Source organism: Peromyscus leucopus, chromosome 4 (genome assembly GCF_004664715.2).
Source record: "Peromyscus leucopus breed LL Stock chromosome 4, UCI_PerLeu_2.1, whole genome shotgun sequence".
NCBI classification, from domain to species: Eukaryota; Metazoa; Chordata; class Mammalia; order Rodentia; family Cricetidae; genus Peromyscus; species Peromyscus leucopus.
The window spans coordinates 52,830,646-52,846,096 of NC_051066.1; the positions used below are offsets into that span (position 1 = coordinate 52,830,646).

General features: G+C 37.8%; 1 protein-coding gene across 1 annotated transcript in view; it reads left to right on the top strand.

The window, feature by feature from the left end:
• Agps (alkylglycerone phosphate synthase) overlaps positions 1-15,451 on the top strand; it is a 105,148-nt gene that overhangs the window by 28,834 nt on the left and 60,863 nt on the right. Inside the window, exons 6-10 of the mRNA XM_028880606.1 lie at positions 2,994-3,065; positions 4,498-4,577; positions 6,444-6,524; positions 11,142-11,267; positions 13,026-13,134. Of these exons, the coding sequence (XP_028736439.1) occupies positions 2,994-3,065; positions 4,498-4,577; positions 6,444-6,524; positions 11,142-11,267; positions 13,026-13,134 (468 nt within the window). The remainder of the gene's footprint in view (positions 1-2,993; positions 3,066-4,497; positions 4,578-6,443; positions 6,525-11,141; positions 11,268-13,025; positions 13,135-15,451) is intronic.

Genomic DNA, 15,451 nt, shown 5'->3' on the forward strand with positions numbered 1-15,451 from the left:
GGCTAGTGAGAAGGCTCAGCAGGTAATGGTGCTTGACTTATAAACATGACAACCTCAGTTTAATCTCCTGAATTTGATCCTGGAACTTACATAAAGGAGGAAGAAGAAAACCAACTCCACAGAGTTGTCCTCTAACCTCTACACATGTACTCCCCATCAATACACACATACACCACCACCACCACCACCACCACCACCACCACCACCAACAACAACAACAACAACAACAATATTAATTTTTTTTTTAAATTGGGGCTGGAGAGATGCTTCAATGGTTAAAAACACTGACTGCTCTTCCAGAGGACCCAGACTCTATTCCCAGCATCCACATGGCAGCTTATACCATCTGTTAACTCCAGTTGCAGGAGATCCAACACCTTTTCTGTCTTCCGCAGGCACTGCATACACATGATATACAGACATACACACAGGCCAAACACTCATACACATGAAATAAAATTGAAAATTAAAAAAAAATTGTAACCTTACTTAAGCTAGATATCATGTATCCTTGTAATCCCAGCACTTGGGAGTTTTGAGGCAAGGAGACCAGGAATTCCAGTTCATCTTTGACTATATTGTGAGCTTAAGATCAGCCTGTATCAAAAAACGAAGTCCCAAAGCAAATTTTCCACTTACTAAGTATCTGTGCAATATTTTCAGTTTGCTACATACCTCAGCTAGGTACCGAGGATAAAAAAAAGTTGAGAAGAAAAATCCCTGTTTTCAAGTGCGGTGGGATATAGTGAAGGAAGAAAGTAAGTAGATAATATACTGGATAGTGCTGACTATTTCAGAGAACTGTAAAAGCAGATACCATGTAAAGGGGTGGGCGGGAGACAAGGGAGTGCTGTTTCTGGTAACACAGGCCAGGAAGGCTCTTCACTAAGTGACACCCACAGAAGACATACTGCCTTAAGATTTTCCCCCACTTTTTTGAGACAGTTTCACTGTGTAGCCCTGGCTTTCCTGGAACTCACCCTGTAGACCAGGCTGGCCTCGAATTTAGAGATCTGCCTGCCTCTCTCTGCCTCCCAGGTGAATGCTGGGGTTAAAGGCATGCACCACCATGCCTGGCTTTAATTTTTTTCAACAGACACCTTCTGGTATTCTTTCATTATTCTTATTCTGTTCCTCACTCTTTGTCTCTCTTTCTGTCCCCTCCCTCTCCTCTCTGTCTATGGTGTGCAGAATGGTGAATGTATGTGTGTATACCTGTGCACATGTGTGCAGAAGCCAGGGCAGGACCGATGGGTATTGTTCTGTCTCTCTCTTACTGCCCTGAGAGAAGATTTCTCCCTGGACCAGAAACTCCTCTTGTCTGCTAGGCTGGCTGGTTACTGAGCTCTCAGGATCCACCTACCTTTGTCTCCCACCTGCCCAGTGCTGGAGTTAGAGGCAAATGCATCCATGCCTGGCTTTTTATGTAGGTACTAGAGAATTGGTCTTAGGTCTTTATGTTTGCAAAGCAAGTGCCATTCCTAACCCTCATATATTATCTTTTAAACTACTAATAGTAAACTGTATAAGCTTAATCTGAAAGTCTAAAAATAGATTTTGATTAAAAATTGAAGTGGCCCTACAGTTTCATGGTAGAGTATGTGGTTAGCATTTTAAGGCCCTGGGTTTCCAACCCACAAAGAAACTATTATACAAAGTCTAAGTATTTCTAGCTTTATGCAAACTGAGATAGGTATTTGTAACATTTGTAAAACAAGACCTTTGCTTACATAAGTATATGTCAGTTTGTCTGTTTTTCCTAACATCCTTCTTTCTCTTTCAGGATATTAGCAGTTAATATTATAATTTTTCCTTTTCCTTTCCTCAAACTTTGTCTTTCATGTGATCCAGTGTCCTGCAACTGATCTTAAGAAATCTCTGCCATGTTGCTCCCTCCTTAAAACCTCACTCCTGCCCCAGTGCCAAGGACGCTGGAGTAGTACCATCTTGCTTGGCATATAGTCATCCACAGTTAGTTTTTTGTTATTTAGATAGCGTTAGTTATATACGAAGGGAAGGAATTCATGTGCTGCTCTATTTTGGTAAGATTTTAGTATTTGTTTATGAATAAAGAAACAATAGTGCTAAAGTTAGTGGGTGAAAGTATGAGAAATACACTGTTTACATAGTCTTAGTATATATAGTTACTGACTTCAACAGGAAATAAAACATCCTTCCGCTAGGGTTAGCTGATAGTACCTACCTAACCAAATGATCCCATTAGGATTACCGGAAACGAGACACATCTTGTTATACCGATGCTGAGAAAGGCATAGCTTTACTCCTGTGAGACGCCCACCAACTGTTGAGTCTCTATTCAATCTTAGGGAAGCATGCAGACTCAGAGATTTCCTTAAAATAACTGCCTAAAGTTTCCCACAAGTGCCATTGTCTTGAAAGTCAAAGACAGATAAGGAACTGTCTATTTAGAGAAGACTAACAAGGCATCACAACTAGAACAGTGTGTGATTCCAGCCTTGACCCTGATCCGAAAAGGAATGTTGGTGGGGTTCTGGAGGAAGGGCTATAGGTTGTTTTTTGTCGATGTTAATTGATTGATTTTGATAATTAGATTTTCTTTGTTTGAGATGTTAATGTTTGAGAATATGACATGAAAGACTTTTTTAATGCAATTTTTGTTTTGTTTTGTTTTTCGAGACAGGGTTTCTCTGTGTAGTTTTAGTGCCTGTCCTGAATCTCGCTCTGTGGACCAGTCTGGCTTCGAACTCACAGAGATCCACCTGGCTCTGCCTCTGAGTGCTGGGATTAAAGGCGTGTGCCACCACTGCCCGGCTTAATGCAATTTTTTAAAGTCTAAAATTGTTAAAAATATATTTGAAAAGAACCTGTCATTTGAATATAGCCATTTAACATGGTATGAGTAAATAAGGAAAAAGTTCACATGCTCAAGAACTTTGTGGACCCTTAGTTTGTAAGAATATGAAGATTTTATTTATGTGCCTATAGTTAATACATTTTCCCTTTTTCAACAGCGTGTCATGATGAAGTAGTTAAGATTGTGAACCTAGCATGCAAATACAACCTTTGTATCATACCAATTGGTGGTACGTATTGTGTTTTTCAATTTTAATATGTTTAAATTTGTTCTGTTTAAAATATTTATATATTTAATTATATTCTCTTGAAAACAAACATTGTGATTATAATATAGTTATTGTAAACAATTGGCTCTTAGTGATCTTTTGTGTTGTAAGTAGGTCTCCCTAAACTGCCTGAGCTGTTTTAATTCTAAATAAGAAAATGTTTAGTAATTTTTTTAAACCTGTATGTCTGTGGGAATTATTTTATTTTTGTAAGGCAAAAATATAAATGTGCCCAATGTCAGCTTTGGAGCAACAGAGTGATTATGGAACACTAAGAATTAAAAGTTCACCAGTGCACCGATGGTCAGTGCCTCGGATTACAGAAAGTTAGCATTACTTTTTATCTTTAAGTAAATTGATCTTGGAGTTTTTGTTGTTATTGTTGACTGCATGATTTTAATAAATAAGCCAGAGGAAATTACCTTCACTCTCACTGTATTGGCATTGGTGAATGGAAATTAGACCTCAGCAACCCTAGGAGTCCAGACTTCCTCCCCAGCTGATACTGTCCTTTTAGTTAGTGAACAAAGGTACCACAGTGTTACTTACTATGACTTTTTCTTTTATTGCAAATGATGTTATAAGCAAGTGCTTGTTACCAACTTCAGGTGCTATATTTGCGACTGACAATCTTGTCTGGTGAAATTAAACTGATGCGTACAGATTACTTCTTCTGGAAATTGAATTCCAGAGGTTTCTTCTCCACACAGACTGTATGGAAATAGCAACTAAAATGGTATTTTATATGGGATGATACAGATGTAGTTAAAACTTAAAATGTTGTATTATTCTTTGTTAAGAAAGCATTTCTTCTTTGACAAATTATGTTAAGAGGGAAATAGGAGTACATTTTTAAAATAATTCTGCATATTATTTATCCTATTTACCATCACTTCTCACCGAAGAATATGAAAATTTGTTTTAAAATATCATGATCTGGGCATTTAGCTTTGTATTTTATTAAAGCTTTTTGTGTAAGACTGTTCTTTAACAGAAAGGCAATCATGTAATTATGGTAGTAAGCAGTTGGTTGTGCTTCTAGGATTGTGTTCAGGACTTGTCTTTTTTCTTTTAAGCTACCTCTCCTCGGTGATCATTAGCTTAGATCTTTGCTAATTATGTTTTTGGAGTTCTACAAATTGCTAGGGCTTTCCATGAGTGTGTCATGCCCAGGGATGGAGCCAAAGCCCATTGCTTTCAGTTCCATAGTAGTCTGCATTTGGCATTCAGCATAAAGTAAAGGTGAGTTTGTTTTCAGTGTGTTAGCTTTTGCAAAGTAGAAATAGGAGTCAGTGCTCGCAGGCCCATTTGTGTTCTCTGTACTAGGGATTTCTTCCAGAAATGTAGCGGAAGCAAACTGTTTAAACATATTTTTTGTTTCCTGTTTTGACAGGAGGAACAAGTGTGTCATATGGCTTGATGTGTCCTGCAGATGAGACAAGAACAATAATTTCTCTGGACACTTCACAAATGGTATGTGATATTCTAAGATATATTTGGGTTGTTTTCTATTTAAAACATCATTTTCTTAATTCTGTATTTTAGCTTCATGATCAGGTAATCAGAAGCTAAGTTCCCTAGTTCTAAGGTACAGATCTTGATACTGTACTGCCAAATTAGCATGTAAATTGATCATTTGAGAAGCAAGATTTTGAAGCTTAAGACAGTAGATAACTTGATGTCTATTATTGTAAAGAAATTATTATTAGTTATAAGTAATTTCAGTAATGCATACCTACTTGCCTCCCAGACTTAACCCAATGCTCGTGCGCATTTGCTGGTGAGGAGTGGAAGAGCTGGTTTTTATAAGGTCCGAAAGCTTGCAGAGTTAAGGCTTTAATCTGGCTTGAATTTTACCTTCAGACATCTGTAGTCATAGCGACTTTGTGTGAACTTTTTAATTTGAATCTTCTTTGAACAGCAAGGTAAAGGCAACAATATGCCTATGCCTAGAGTGAATAGTTACTAAGGTTTTGTTTCATTTGTTCTCTTTGATTTTCTAGGACTTTTAAAAACAAATCTTGATATGCTACTTTGTATCTGTTTTGTCTCTTTTTAAAAAAGGTTATTTTTTCATGTAACTATTGTATTTTTTACAAAATCAATAGTCCACACCTATTTTTGAAGGTATCTTTATGATAGTTGGTTAGTTCTAATGGGACTCTAGAAAAGGGCCTTGTTAACTTGGGTTGTTTCTCTTTTTATCTGAAAGTGTACTTTCCCTTTTCCCATCATTACTGACTTTGGAAGAAACTAGGCTGTTTATAGTATGGCATGACACAGTTTGAATTCATCTGCTGCTCTTCCTTGGTGTCACTTAACTTTTCTTCTCGGCCCTGGGATGTAGTCTAGTTAGATTTCTTCCTCCTTTCCTCTTGTCTCCTCCTCCCCTCTTTCCTTGCCTCCCTGTCCTCCATAGGAAGCTTATTTTATAGAGAGATGGCAGTGTGCTCTATAAAATTCATTTTATTTACTTAAAAACCAACACACAATTGTACATGCTTTGGGATTATTTTGATACATGTTTACTGTGGTAATGGTTAAATCAGCAGTTAGCACATCTATGACTTTGTTAGGCTTCTTAACGTTGTATAGTATTGGGAGAGGCAGTGACTGAACTTGATAGTAACTGCCTCATGATTGCATTGTAGCACTCCCCGTCATTCTTTCTTTTCATTCTGGAGAGGAAGAAATGACAGCCTATTCTGGAATAGGCTTTAGAATGTTCTTGGATTTCTGGGTAGTTGCAGATGATCTTGAACTCCTGATCCTCCTGTGTACCTCTGGAAATACAGGTGTACACCACCATCCTGGCTCAGTTCCTTTTTCAGAGCATGAGATGGAATAATGTGTTTTGTTTAAGCGCAGAGATGCTGTGCATTATATTTAAATATCTTAGCAGGTGTTTTTTTTTTCCTCTCTCATTTTCTGATTTGTAGATATGATTGTTATGTTAGCAGCAATGCAAATAGATGTTTCCTGTATACTGTTTTTTATGTGGACTATCCTATTTATTTCTTTAGCAACCCTGTTAATATACACCACTACTGTCTACACTTTACAATTGAGGACTCCCTTAGACTAGACAGTTACTTGTCTAAGCTGAGCCATCACATTTAGTTTAATGTCTGCACAATGATGGAGTGTGTGTTTCTGTTCCAGCACCTGCATCACGTACTGCTCCTGTTACAACATCATGGCATAGAGTAAGGATAAGGGGGGCTTGCTTTCCTTACTTCCTGATTACTACCTTGTACTGAAGCTTTGAATTTGGAAGTTAGGTATTTCCTAATAATGTTAATGGCTCAAAGGAATGAGACCTCTCTTCCTTTGTAACAGAACCGGATTCTCTGGGTTGATGAGAACAATCTGACAGCTCACGTAGAGGCTGGGATAACAGGACAAGAGTTGGAAAGACAGGTATGTTATCTCTTTAAACAGCTCTATTCTCTGTCTGAAGGAAGTGCCTTTCACAATACATTGGCCAATCAGTGAATCTGCTTAGTTTTTGTTGCAGGTTGAGCTAGAACTGAGAATATAGTAGTGAAGGAGAGACACTATCCCTACCCTCAGGGGGCTTACGTTGAGGATAGAAGATTGGGGCCGGGCGGTGGTGGTGCACGCCTTTAATCCCAGCACTCGGGAGGCAGAGGCAGGCGGATCTTTCTGAGTTCGAGGCCAGCCTGGTCTACAGAGCTAGATCCAGGAAAGGCACAAAACTACACAGAAAGAAACTCTGCCTCAAAAAAAAAAAAAAAAAAAAAAAAAAAAAAAAAAGAAGATTGGAGAATAGACAATGTAGACAATGAATGATTCAGGATAAGTAAGACTAAGTCGTGTTATCAAATGAGACCAGGTAGGAAGAGCTTAGACAATTATGTATCATTATAGGTTTGACATTTAAAATGAGACTTAAATAGAAGGCAATGAGTGAGAACAAATTATGTATAAAATTGCCATAATGAAATTCATTACTTGGTATATAACTTTAAAAATTAATAAAATAAAATGAGCTCAAGGATGAGTCAGAGTTAGCAGAAAGGAGGTCAGGTGAAGAGACCAACCCTGAGGAAGAAGTGTGTGCAGGAGCGTGAAGGGTAGCTGTTGCTTTGGGGACCCTTAGTCTTTATGTTCTTTCTCAGTATTTGAATGAATTTTAAGATTTGCTGTTTATGGGTTCTAAGCAGGTAGTTATTAAAATGAATTCATTCACGGAGGCTAGAGAGATGGCTCAGAGTTTAAGAGCACCGACTGCCATTCCCGAAGATCTGGGTTCAGTTCCCAGCACCTACATGGCAACTTACAACCCTTGGCAACTCCAGTGCCAGGGCATCCATCACCCTTTTCTGGCCTCCAAGGGCAGTGCATGTATGTGGTGCACAGACTGTATATGCAGACAAAGCACACATACATATAAAATAAATGATGCCCCCCAAAATTTAAAATTAATTCTTTAAACTTCCCCAAACATGGTCAAGATGATTGTAACCCAGCTTTTTATAAACAAAAATTAGGAATTGTGATTTGTTGGTGACACACTAATCACTTTGTTCAAACTAGATTATAGTTTGTCCCTGAACCTTTAATATGATACAGAAAATGTATGGTTAATAATTGTAATTTAATTGTTTGTTTCCCCCCACCCCTTTTTTTGAAATGATTAAATCTGGTCTACTTGTGACTAGTTCTTGAAAAATTTATTACAATACTAAAAGATTTTTGAAGTATTGAAAAATTTCACTTATGAGTAGTTTTTAGTGAAATTATATTTGGAAAAGTTCAACAGCTAGCAAATAGCAGTACCTGCCCAGCTTAGGCAGCTTGTCTCCAGGAGCTAAAAAGTAATTAACTTACTTAAAATCGAGCAGATTTGTTGAGGTGTTGTCAGAGATCTTCAAGTAAGTCAAGGCTTTATAGAGTGAAGACAAAGGATTTATTAATTGTTACAGTTTCTAATGAACTTTGATCATATTCAGTGAAAAACACCCAGAAGGCCCTGGATTAGTCCTCCATTAGCTTGAATGAGAGACATTATCGACAGCCACTTTCTTTACTAACAAAGAATGACCTCTTAGGCCTCCAGTTTTATAGCCTTTATGATAGCATTTGATATAGTATTTTAACCTTTCTACATTTTCTTCTTTTTTAAAGGTTACAATTAAAATTCAAGGAACACATCTCCTTGAAATGTAAATGACATTTCTCTCCAGTAGGTGCTTCTGAGATTGTCCCTGCTAGTTTGTTTCTGTCCTGGCGCCACAGAACCTGCTGGGCTGCAGTGGCTGTCAGGGTTGTGCCTGCAGCCATCTCCATCAGATCCCTCCTCGTTAAGCTCCTGTGCCCCTTAGTTTATCCCTCAGCTGAGACGGCCAGCTTAAAGTGTCCTGCTCAGTACATTGGCTTTTGTTTTCTTTTTTGGTTTTTCGAGACAGGGTTTCTCTGTGTAGTTTTGGTACCTGTTCTGGATCTCACTCTGTAGACCAGGCTGGCCTCAAACTCACAGAGATCCGCCTGCTCTGCCTCCCAAGTGCTGGGATTAAAGGCGTGTGCCACAGCTGACCGGCCAACATTGGTTTTTAATATGCTTAAATGTTAAGGTACATCACTGACATGCCACTTACGGATTTTGGAGTTTCCTTAGGGATTTAATAAGTCTCTGGTTACTTTTTTATCTAATAGTCTGGGGATATGTGTGCTTAAGTTTTTTCTTTCCAGAGATAACATCACTAATGATTTTATAGAATCTTGTTTTGTTGTGATTTCACATAGCTTCCAGCTCTTCCTTTAGACTTCAGATACAGTTCTTAGCTGTGTGACCTTGGACAGGCTTCAGACTCTGTCTGTGAAATAGTGATAGTATTACCTCCCAGGGTTTTTACTAGAATGAAGGATGCTAATAATGTAACACATTTAGAACTTCACTCTATTAATTTCCATCAAATATTATTTACTTCACTCAGGTAGACTGAATTTTATTCCTTTTGCAGCTGAAGATTTCCAGACTTGTCCTCACTGTAGATGTTTGTTCCCAACTGTAGACGACCATATCCAGTTCCTGCTCTTCTCTCCTTGGTTGTGTGATAGGAATCGCAAACTTAGCATTATAAAAGCTGAAGTTTTAGTGATAAAGTGTGTAGTTGTCTCTCAAATATTGCTCATTTTGTAGCCCCCCCACCCCTAGGTCTGTGTTACATTCCTTGGACTTCATATTTATATCCAAGGCCCAATGCACAGAAATTACTTTTCTAAGAAACTTTCCTTTTCTAACATGGCTGCTAAATTTATGGGAGAATCAGTATCACATAGTATCTTTATATATCACAGAATATTGATAAATGATAAAAATAAATAATAAATCTATGTCATATTCAATCGTACTATGGATTATTTTTATACATGATTTATTTTCTAACTCTAGTACCACATTATACTATATAGGGCTAGACCGCTACCCTTTAATATTAGAGGAGAATTTTAACTCTGAAGTTTCATAAACTTAAATATCCATTAAATTTTCAGGAATAGTGTCATAACAGTCTGGCCACCCATGCTGGCTATTTTTATGTCAATTTGTCACAGCCTAGAGTTATTTGAGAGATGAGAACCTCAAGCCCACTGGTCATTTTCTTATTTAGTGATTGATGGGGGAGGGTCCAGCCCATTGTGGGTGGGGCCACCCCTGGCTAGTGGTTCTGAGTTTTATAAGAAAGCAGACTGAGCAAGCCATGGAGAGCAGGCCAGTAAGCTTTTCAAATTATGAGTCATATATTTTTGTTTTATTTCTCTAATAGTTTCAGTGAGGTGTAGGTGTCATAGAATAAATTGCTGTCATCAAAAGTGTACCGTTTGACACTGAATGGACCAGAAGCATCATCATCGGGTGACAAAACAAACCCTGGCTTAGATGCTAGCATATCTTAGGGAGTCATAATTTTTTCTTCTAATTTAGTAAAATTGAGAAAATAATAATTTAGATTATTTGAAGATGGAGCTATAGAGGAAATCTAATAGACTGATAATTTTCATTTTAACCTTGCTTATTTGTGATTGGTTATTAACCTCTTTAAATATATTGAATATTTAGTGAAAAAAGTGACAAGTGATGTTCTTTCAATTCTATGTTCCTAGAATCAGAAAATATAATTTGGGTTGCTAGCATGTGAAACCTAACTTATATTTAAGCTACTGGGCTTACACTTTTTGGATTACAACTTTCATGCTATCCTTACATTTGATACATGGGCACAAACATTGCGGACATACTCTACATCTCTGCATGACTTACTTGAGAAATAAAGCAGTTGCTGCACTGGATGACTATCACATGGTCAGCACAGATTGATGTGCGGGCAGCAGTGACTGTACAGATGGTGGTGTCTGTGCCGTTTGACAGGAGATGGCTGAGACTTGAAAGTCATTTTAGTGGAATGGCTTTGGTGTTGTTGCAGTAAAGGGCATCCATTCAACCTCAGGTGCTGTACAGATGGTGAAGCCAAGCTAATATAGAAAAATGAGAAACAAGTGACTGTTTAATGTACAGGAATGCTTGGTCCACATCACAAGTAAATGATGGCATTGCATTTGGGAAGCCTAGCCAGATGGCTGTACATTAAAACACACGACTCCTTGAGAGAATTAAGTACAGGCAATTTGCTCAGATTTCCTGGAGGCCTGCTGCATATTATGTTAGGGTAGGGGAGAAAGAAAGATGAAGTGCTTTATTTATTGAAAGTGTTAGGTGAAGTTGGCAGGTATTTAAGTGTAATCTGATCTCCATAAGTATTTAAAGTGTCTCTTCAAGGGCTTGGGGCACAAGGAAGGGTCAGCTGGCTTTAAAAACAAAATAATGTGAAGAGTAGTGGTTTTTGCCCATACTTTTTCAGTTTTATGAAGGTTTTTCAGTAGGAAAAAAAAAAGTTTTCTTTACAGGTTTAATGGGTCAAAAATGCTAGAAACCAATGGGAGGAGTAAATGTGTTGAATGCTGTGTGAAATGGGACCATTTTTGCTAGTAAAATTTTACATTTTTGCTTTTCAGCTTAAAGAAAGTGGTTATTGTACAGGTCATGAACCAGACTCCCTGGAATTCAGCACTGTGGGAGGATGGATATCCACCCGAGCATCAGGCATGAAGAAGAATATCTATGGCAATATTGAGGACCTGGTAAATGTATTTCTAGTTCCTGTCTAATGATCAGTATTTAGAAAGTACAATACAAGCCTTTAAAAATTAAGGATTGGGCTGGGTGTGGTGGCTTTTCACCTTTAATCTCAGAATTCAGGAGGCAGAGGCAGGTGGGTCGCTGTGAGTTCGAGGCCAGCCTGGTCTACACACTGAGTTCCAGGACAGCCAGGGCTCTGTTACACAGAGAAGCCTGTCTCTAAAAGCCTAAATAAACGGATAAATAAATATTAAGGATTGAATGGTAAATCTCTCCAAAATGCACTCCTTTTGATTACAGTAATACTGATTGTGTATAGTAGAAGCATTAAAAGATAAAACTGTGATCATGTTTAAGGATGTCCTTTTTAAAGTGATTAGTATTTAAGATATAAGATTTGTAGTTGTTTCATAGTATCTAACTTATAAAATATGCAAATATTTTACAAGTCTATCAATCGAGTTTAGTCATCGTCTTTTTTTAAGGTGATATTGTTGTTATTCTTGCTTTCGGAGATTTTACATGGACTTTTCTGTCTGCAGTTAAGAACCATGTTGGAACGTTCTATGAGCAGTCCTATAGGTTGTCTTATCTAACGTGTGCCAGGCTTCTGGGAGCATGAGAGTGCTGTAGCAGGGGTGCCGGATTAAGTGTTGGGTGCCATTTGTTGCATTTGTAGCTTTTCTGGGGCCAAATTGGTTTACTTTCCCCAGCTTCAGTGTTCTTTTTTGTAAAATACAATAATTGTATTAGGATTATTATATGGTTAAAAGACATAAAATGAAATTTTCGCAGGTCTCATGTATAGCAGGTTGTTTATAAATGTGAGTTGTTTTTTTTTTTTCTTTAAATCTTCGGTGTTCGATAATATCTTATTTATTTAACTTGACATTTTCCTACATGGTCTTACTATTTAGTCCAGGCTGGCCTAGAACTTGCAATTTTCTTATTTCCATTTCAGTTTCTGGGGTTACAGACGGCAGCTGTTTTGTTTTTCAAGCTTAAGGTCTCAGGGTTTTTATTAGTGCCTCTGTTGATAGAAATGTCAGATTCATCTCACGAGAGACATCGGCTCTTATTGGTCAGTGTCCAGTATTTTACACGCTGTAAAATGCTTCTTAATCTGTCTAAGAAATGTAAAAACCACAGTTTTCTTTTTGTATTAAAACTAAATCCAGTTGTAGAAAAGATAATTTTGGGTTGCCATTAGATTATTAAGAACTTTATAAGTCAAGCAAGTACTTGATAGACGACTAAAGTGTATATATTTAATTTAATCTTTTTTCTAAAGATTTTTAAAGGGGAAAAGATTCTGCGTACATTTTACACACTTACTACCTAAGTTATTATATAGCATATTTTATTTTTAAATTTCTTTGTAACATATTGTATCTTTTTGAAACTCATAATTTACATTGCTTTTATGAGAACTCTAGTAAGGCTGGTATTTTAGTCTTTGTGGCTACAGTAGAACTCATAAAAAATTTCAAAGTGTTAATAATTCTTTAATAAGAGTGTAGACTCAAAAATAGAGTAAGTCGTGATACTACTATCTTGTCTAACTGTTGGAAAAATGTTGGAAATTATTATACTTATCTTTAGTGTAGAAATCACTAAAAGATGTGAGAATTCTAAAGAGTATCACAACTTATCACTTAGTCCCCTATTTAATGTGTAGTGTTTTATTAAAAAAATATGTACAAGTACAGACACAGATTTAACAGATGCCTGGAGTTTATACTGTGTATTGTATTAAACAGGTGGTTCATATGAAAATGGTAACACCTAGAGGTGTAATAGAGAAAAGCTCCCAAGGACCTCGTATGTCAACAGGCCCTGATATCCATCACTTCATCATGGGATCTGAAGGTTGGTGTAATTGTAAAGTTGTTAGGAAAATATGTAGGTTAATGACTTCATTTTGGGAAAATCTGTGGTACTGTGATATCATGTCTTTGAAAGAAAGGTATGCTTTATATTTTTAAAGAATAATAAGTTTTTATGATTTACTGTTTTTTAATTCATACTTTAGAAAGCTTTTTTTGTTTTGTTTTATTTTTTTTCGAGACAGGGTTTCTCTGTGTAGCTTGGCTGTCTTGGAACTCCGTAGACCAGGCTGACCTTGAACTCACAGAGATCACCTGCCTCTACCTTGAGTGCTGGGATTAAAGGCGTGCGCCACCACCGCTTGGCCTTGTTCTTTCTGTTCTTAGGAACAGTCATGATGTTTTAGAGAACTCAGGGCCATAACAGACTGTTTCTTTTGTCTGATGAGGAGGTTGGTCAGCTATTTGAAGGTTCCAAGCTCCCTTAAAGTTTGGGAACCTGAACTTCGTTTCATCCTACAGGTAAAATGGGGTCTGAAATAAAAATAGCAGTTCTTAGGACAAGGTGCTTTTGCCTGCTCCCTTCAAAAGAACAATTATAATTTAAAGTATTCAGGCACAAGTTCTGATCTTTGATAGTTATTTTACTATGTTTCTTAATGACATGGTAGAGATCATATCAAATATGATAGGTTGGTTATTTGTGATGATAGTGGTGGTAGCTGGGGGTGGTGGTGGTGTGTGTGTGTGTGTGTGTGTGCTGTAAGTGGTAGGTTGTGGATAGGTGGATGTGGGTAGGTTTGTGTGCATGAATACTCCCCTTGCTGTGTGTGTGTGTGTGTGTGTGTGTGTGTGTGTGTACACTCCCCTTGTTTCTCCAGCACTGCTGTTCTTGATTCTTACCATATTCTTCTTATTTTTGAGACAAAGTCTCTTTATTATGTAACTCTGTCCTGGAACTCACCCTGCAGACCAGTCTGGCCTCAAACTCACAGAGATCCACCTGTCTTTGTCTCCTGAGTTCTGGGACTTAAGACATGTACCACCATGCCTGGCTTGGTTCCTAGCGTTTTTTTCAGACTTCTTTTTAGCTAGTGCTATGGTCCTATATGGATAGTATTTTGACATTATTGTTGTATGAAGGTCTTTTGGGCATCATTTTGTATGTACTTTCTTTAGTCCATAATTGTTGTTCTTTTCTCTCTTCTCCCTCCTCCATCCCCTTGATTGTTTTCTTTTAAGCTGGTTTGGTGGGAAGGGGGGAAGGGACAGGGTTTTACTCTTTAGGCTAGGCTGTCCTGGCACTTACTGTGTGGTTCTGACTGGTCTTAAACTTGTGATCCTCCTGACTCAGTTTCCCAGGCTGGTATTAGAGGTGTTAGCCACTGTGTCTGCTGCCCTTAATTCTTTCTTGTGTGATAGATTGTTTAAGCATCCCTTCACTCCTTTTCACACGTGCAGACCTGTAGCAATTGAGAACTATAGGAGGCCGAAGGGAATTTTTTCTTTTATCATTGCTTAGAGGTAATTTGAAGGTTGCAGTGCTTTTTTGTTTTATTTTTTCATTTTATTGATTGATTGATTGTAGCCTTCTAATATTGAAGTTACAGACCCTGCACAGGGAGAAAAGGGAGAAGACAGATTCAGAATCAGATGACTTTATGACAGTCATAGCACCATTGACAGGTGGTCACCTCTTTCTGACGGGTTGTTTTATAGTTAGTTAAAGGGTTCACAGCCTCATCAGACTGCTGATGCCTCCCCTACCGCATGTTCAGAGTTCCAGCGTGCTTGCTCTGTGTCTGGCAACCAAGGTATGCGGTGTCTTCTGCGGTACAGTCTTATCCTCTAGTCCCAGCAGGCAGCCAGCAGGGCTGTCAAGAACTGTGTTATTTTGGAGGCCTTCGGGACCTCTGTGACCAACAACTCCAAATGTATTCTACAATGTTAATTTCTATGGTGAAGTCATCCTGGATTATAATAGTGATTGTTTTCATTTTTTCCTGTGATGAAGTTAGACCCCATGTTACTTCATATTTAGTTTATTTTGTTTGATGGTCTTAGAATCATGTAGTAGTTACTTCCAAAAGTGAGTTCCTTGTTGAGAGTTTGTGAAGAATTGGCGGACTCACTGAAGTGTTTGGCAGTTTTCAACAGTGAAACCATCTGTCCCTTGGGTTTTCTTTTTAAACCTTCATTTCTCTAAGAACCGCTTTTTAAAAATCAGGTAAGAGAGTAGAGAGGTGAGAATAATTGGCATGCGTTATATACATTTATGAAATTGTGAAAGAGCACATGTAGTCAAGAGAATGTGGAGTCAGAAGATAGGGAGAAGGAAGGGCTGTGAAATGCCGTGTCAG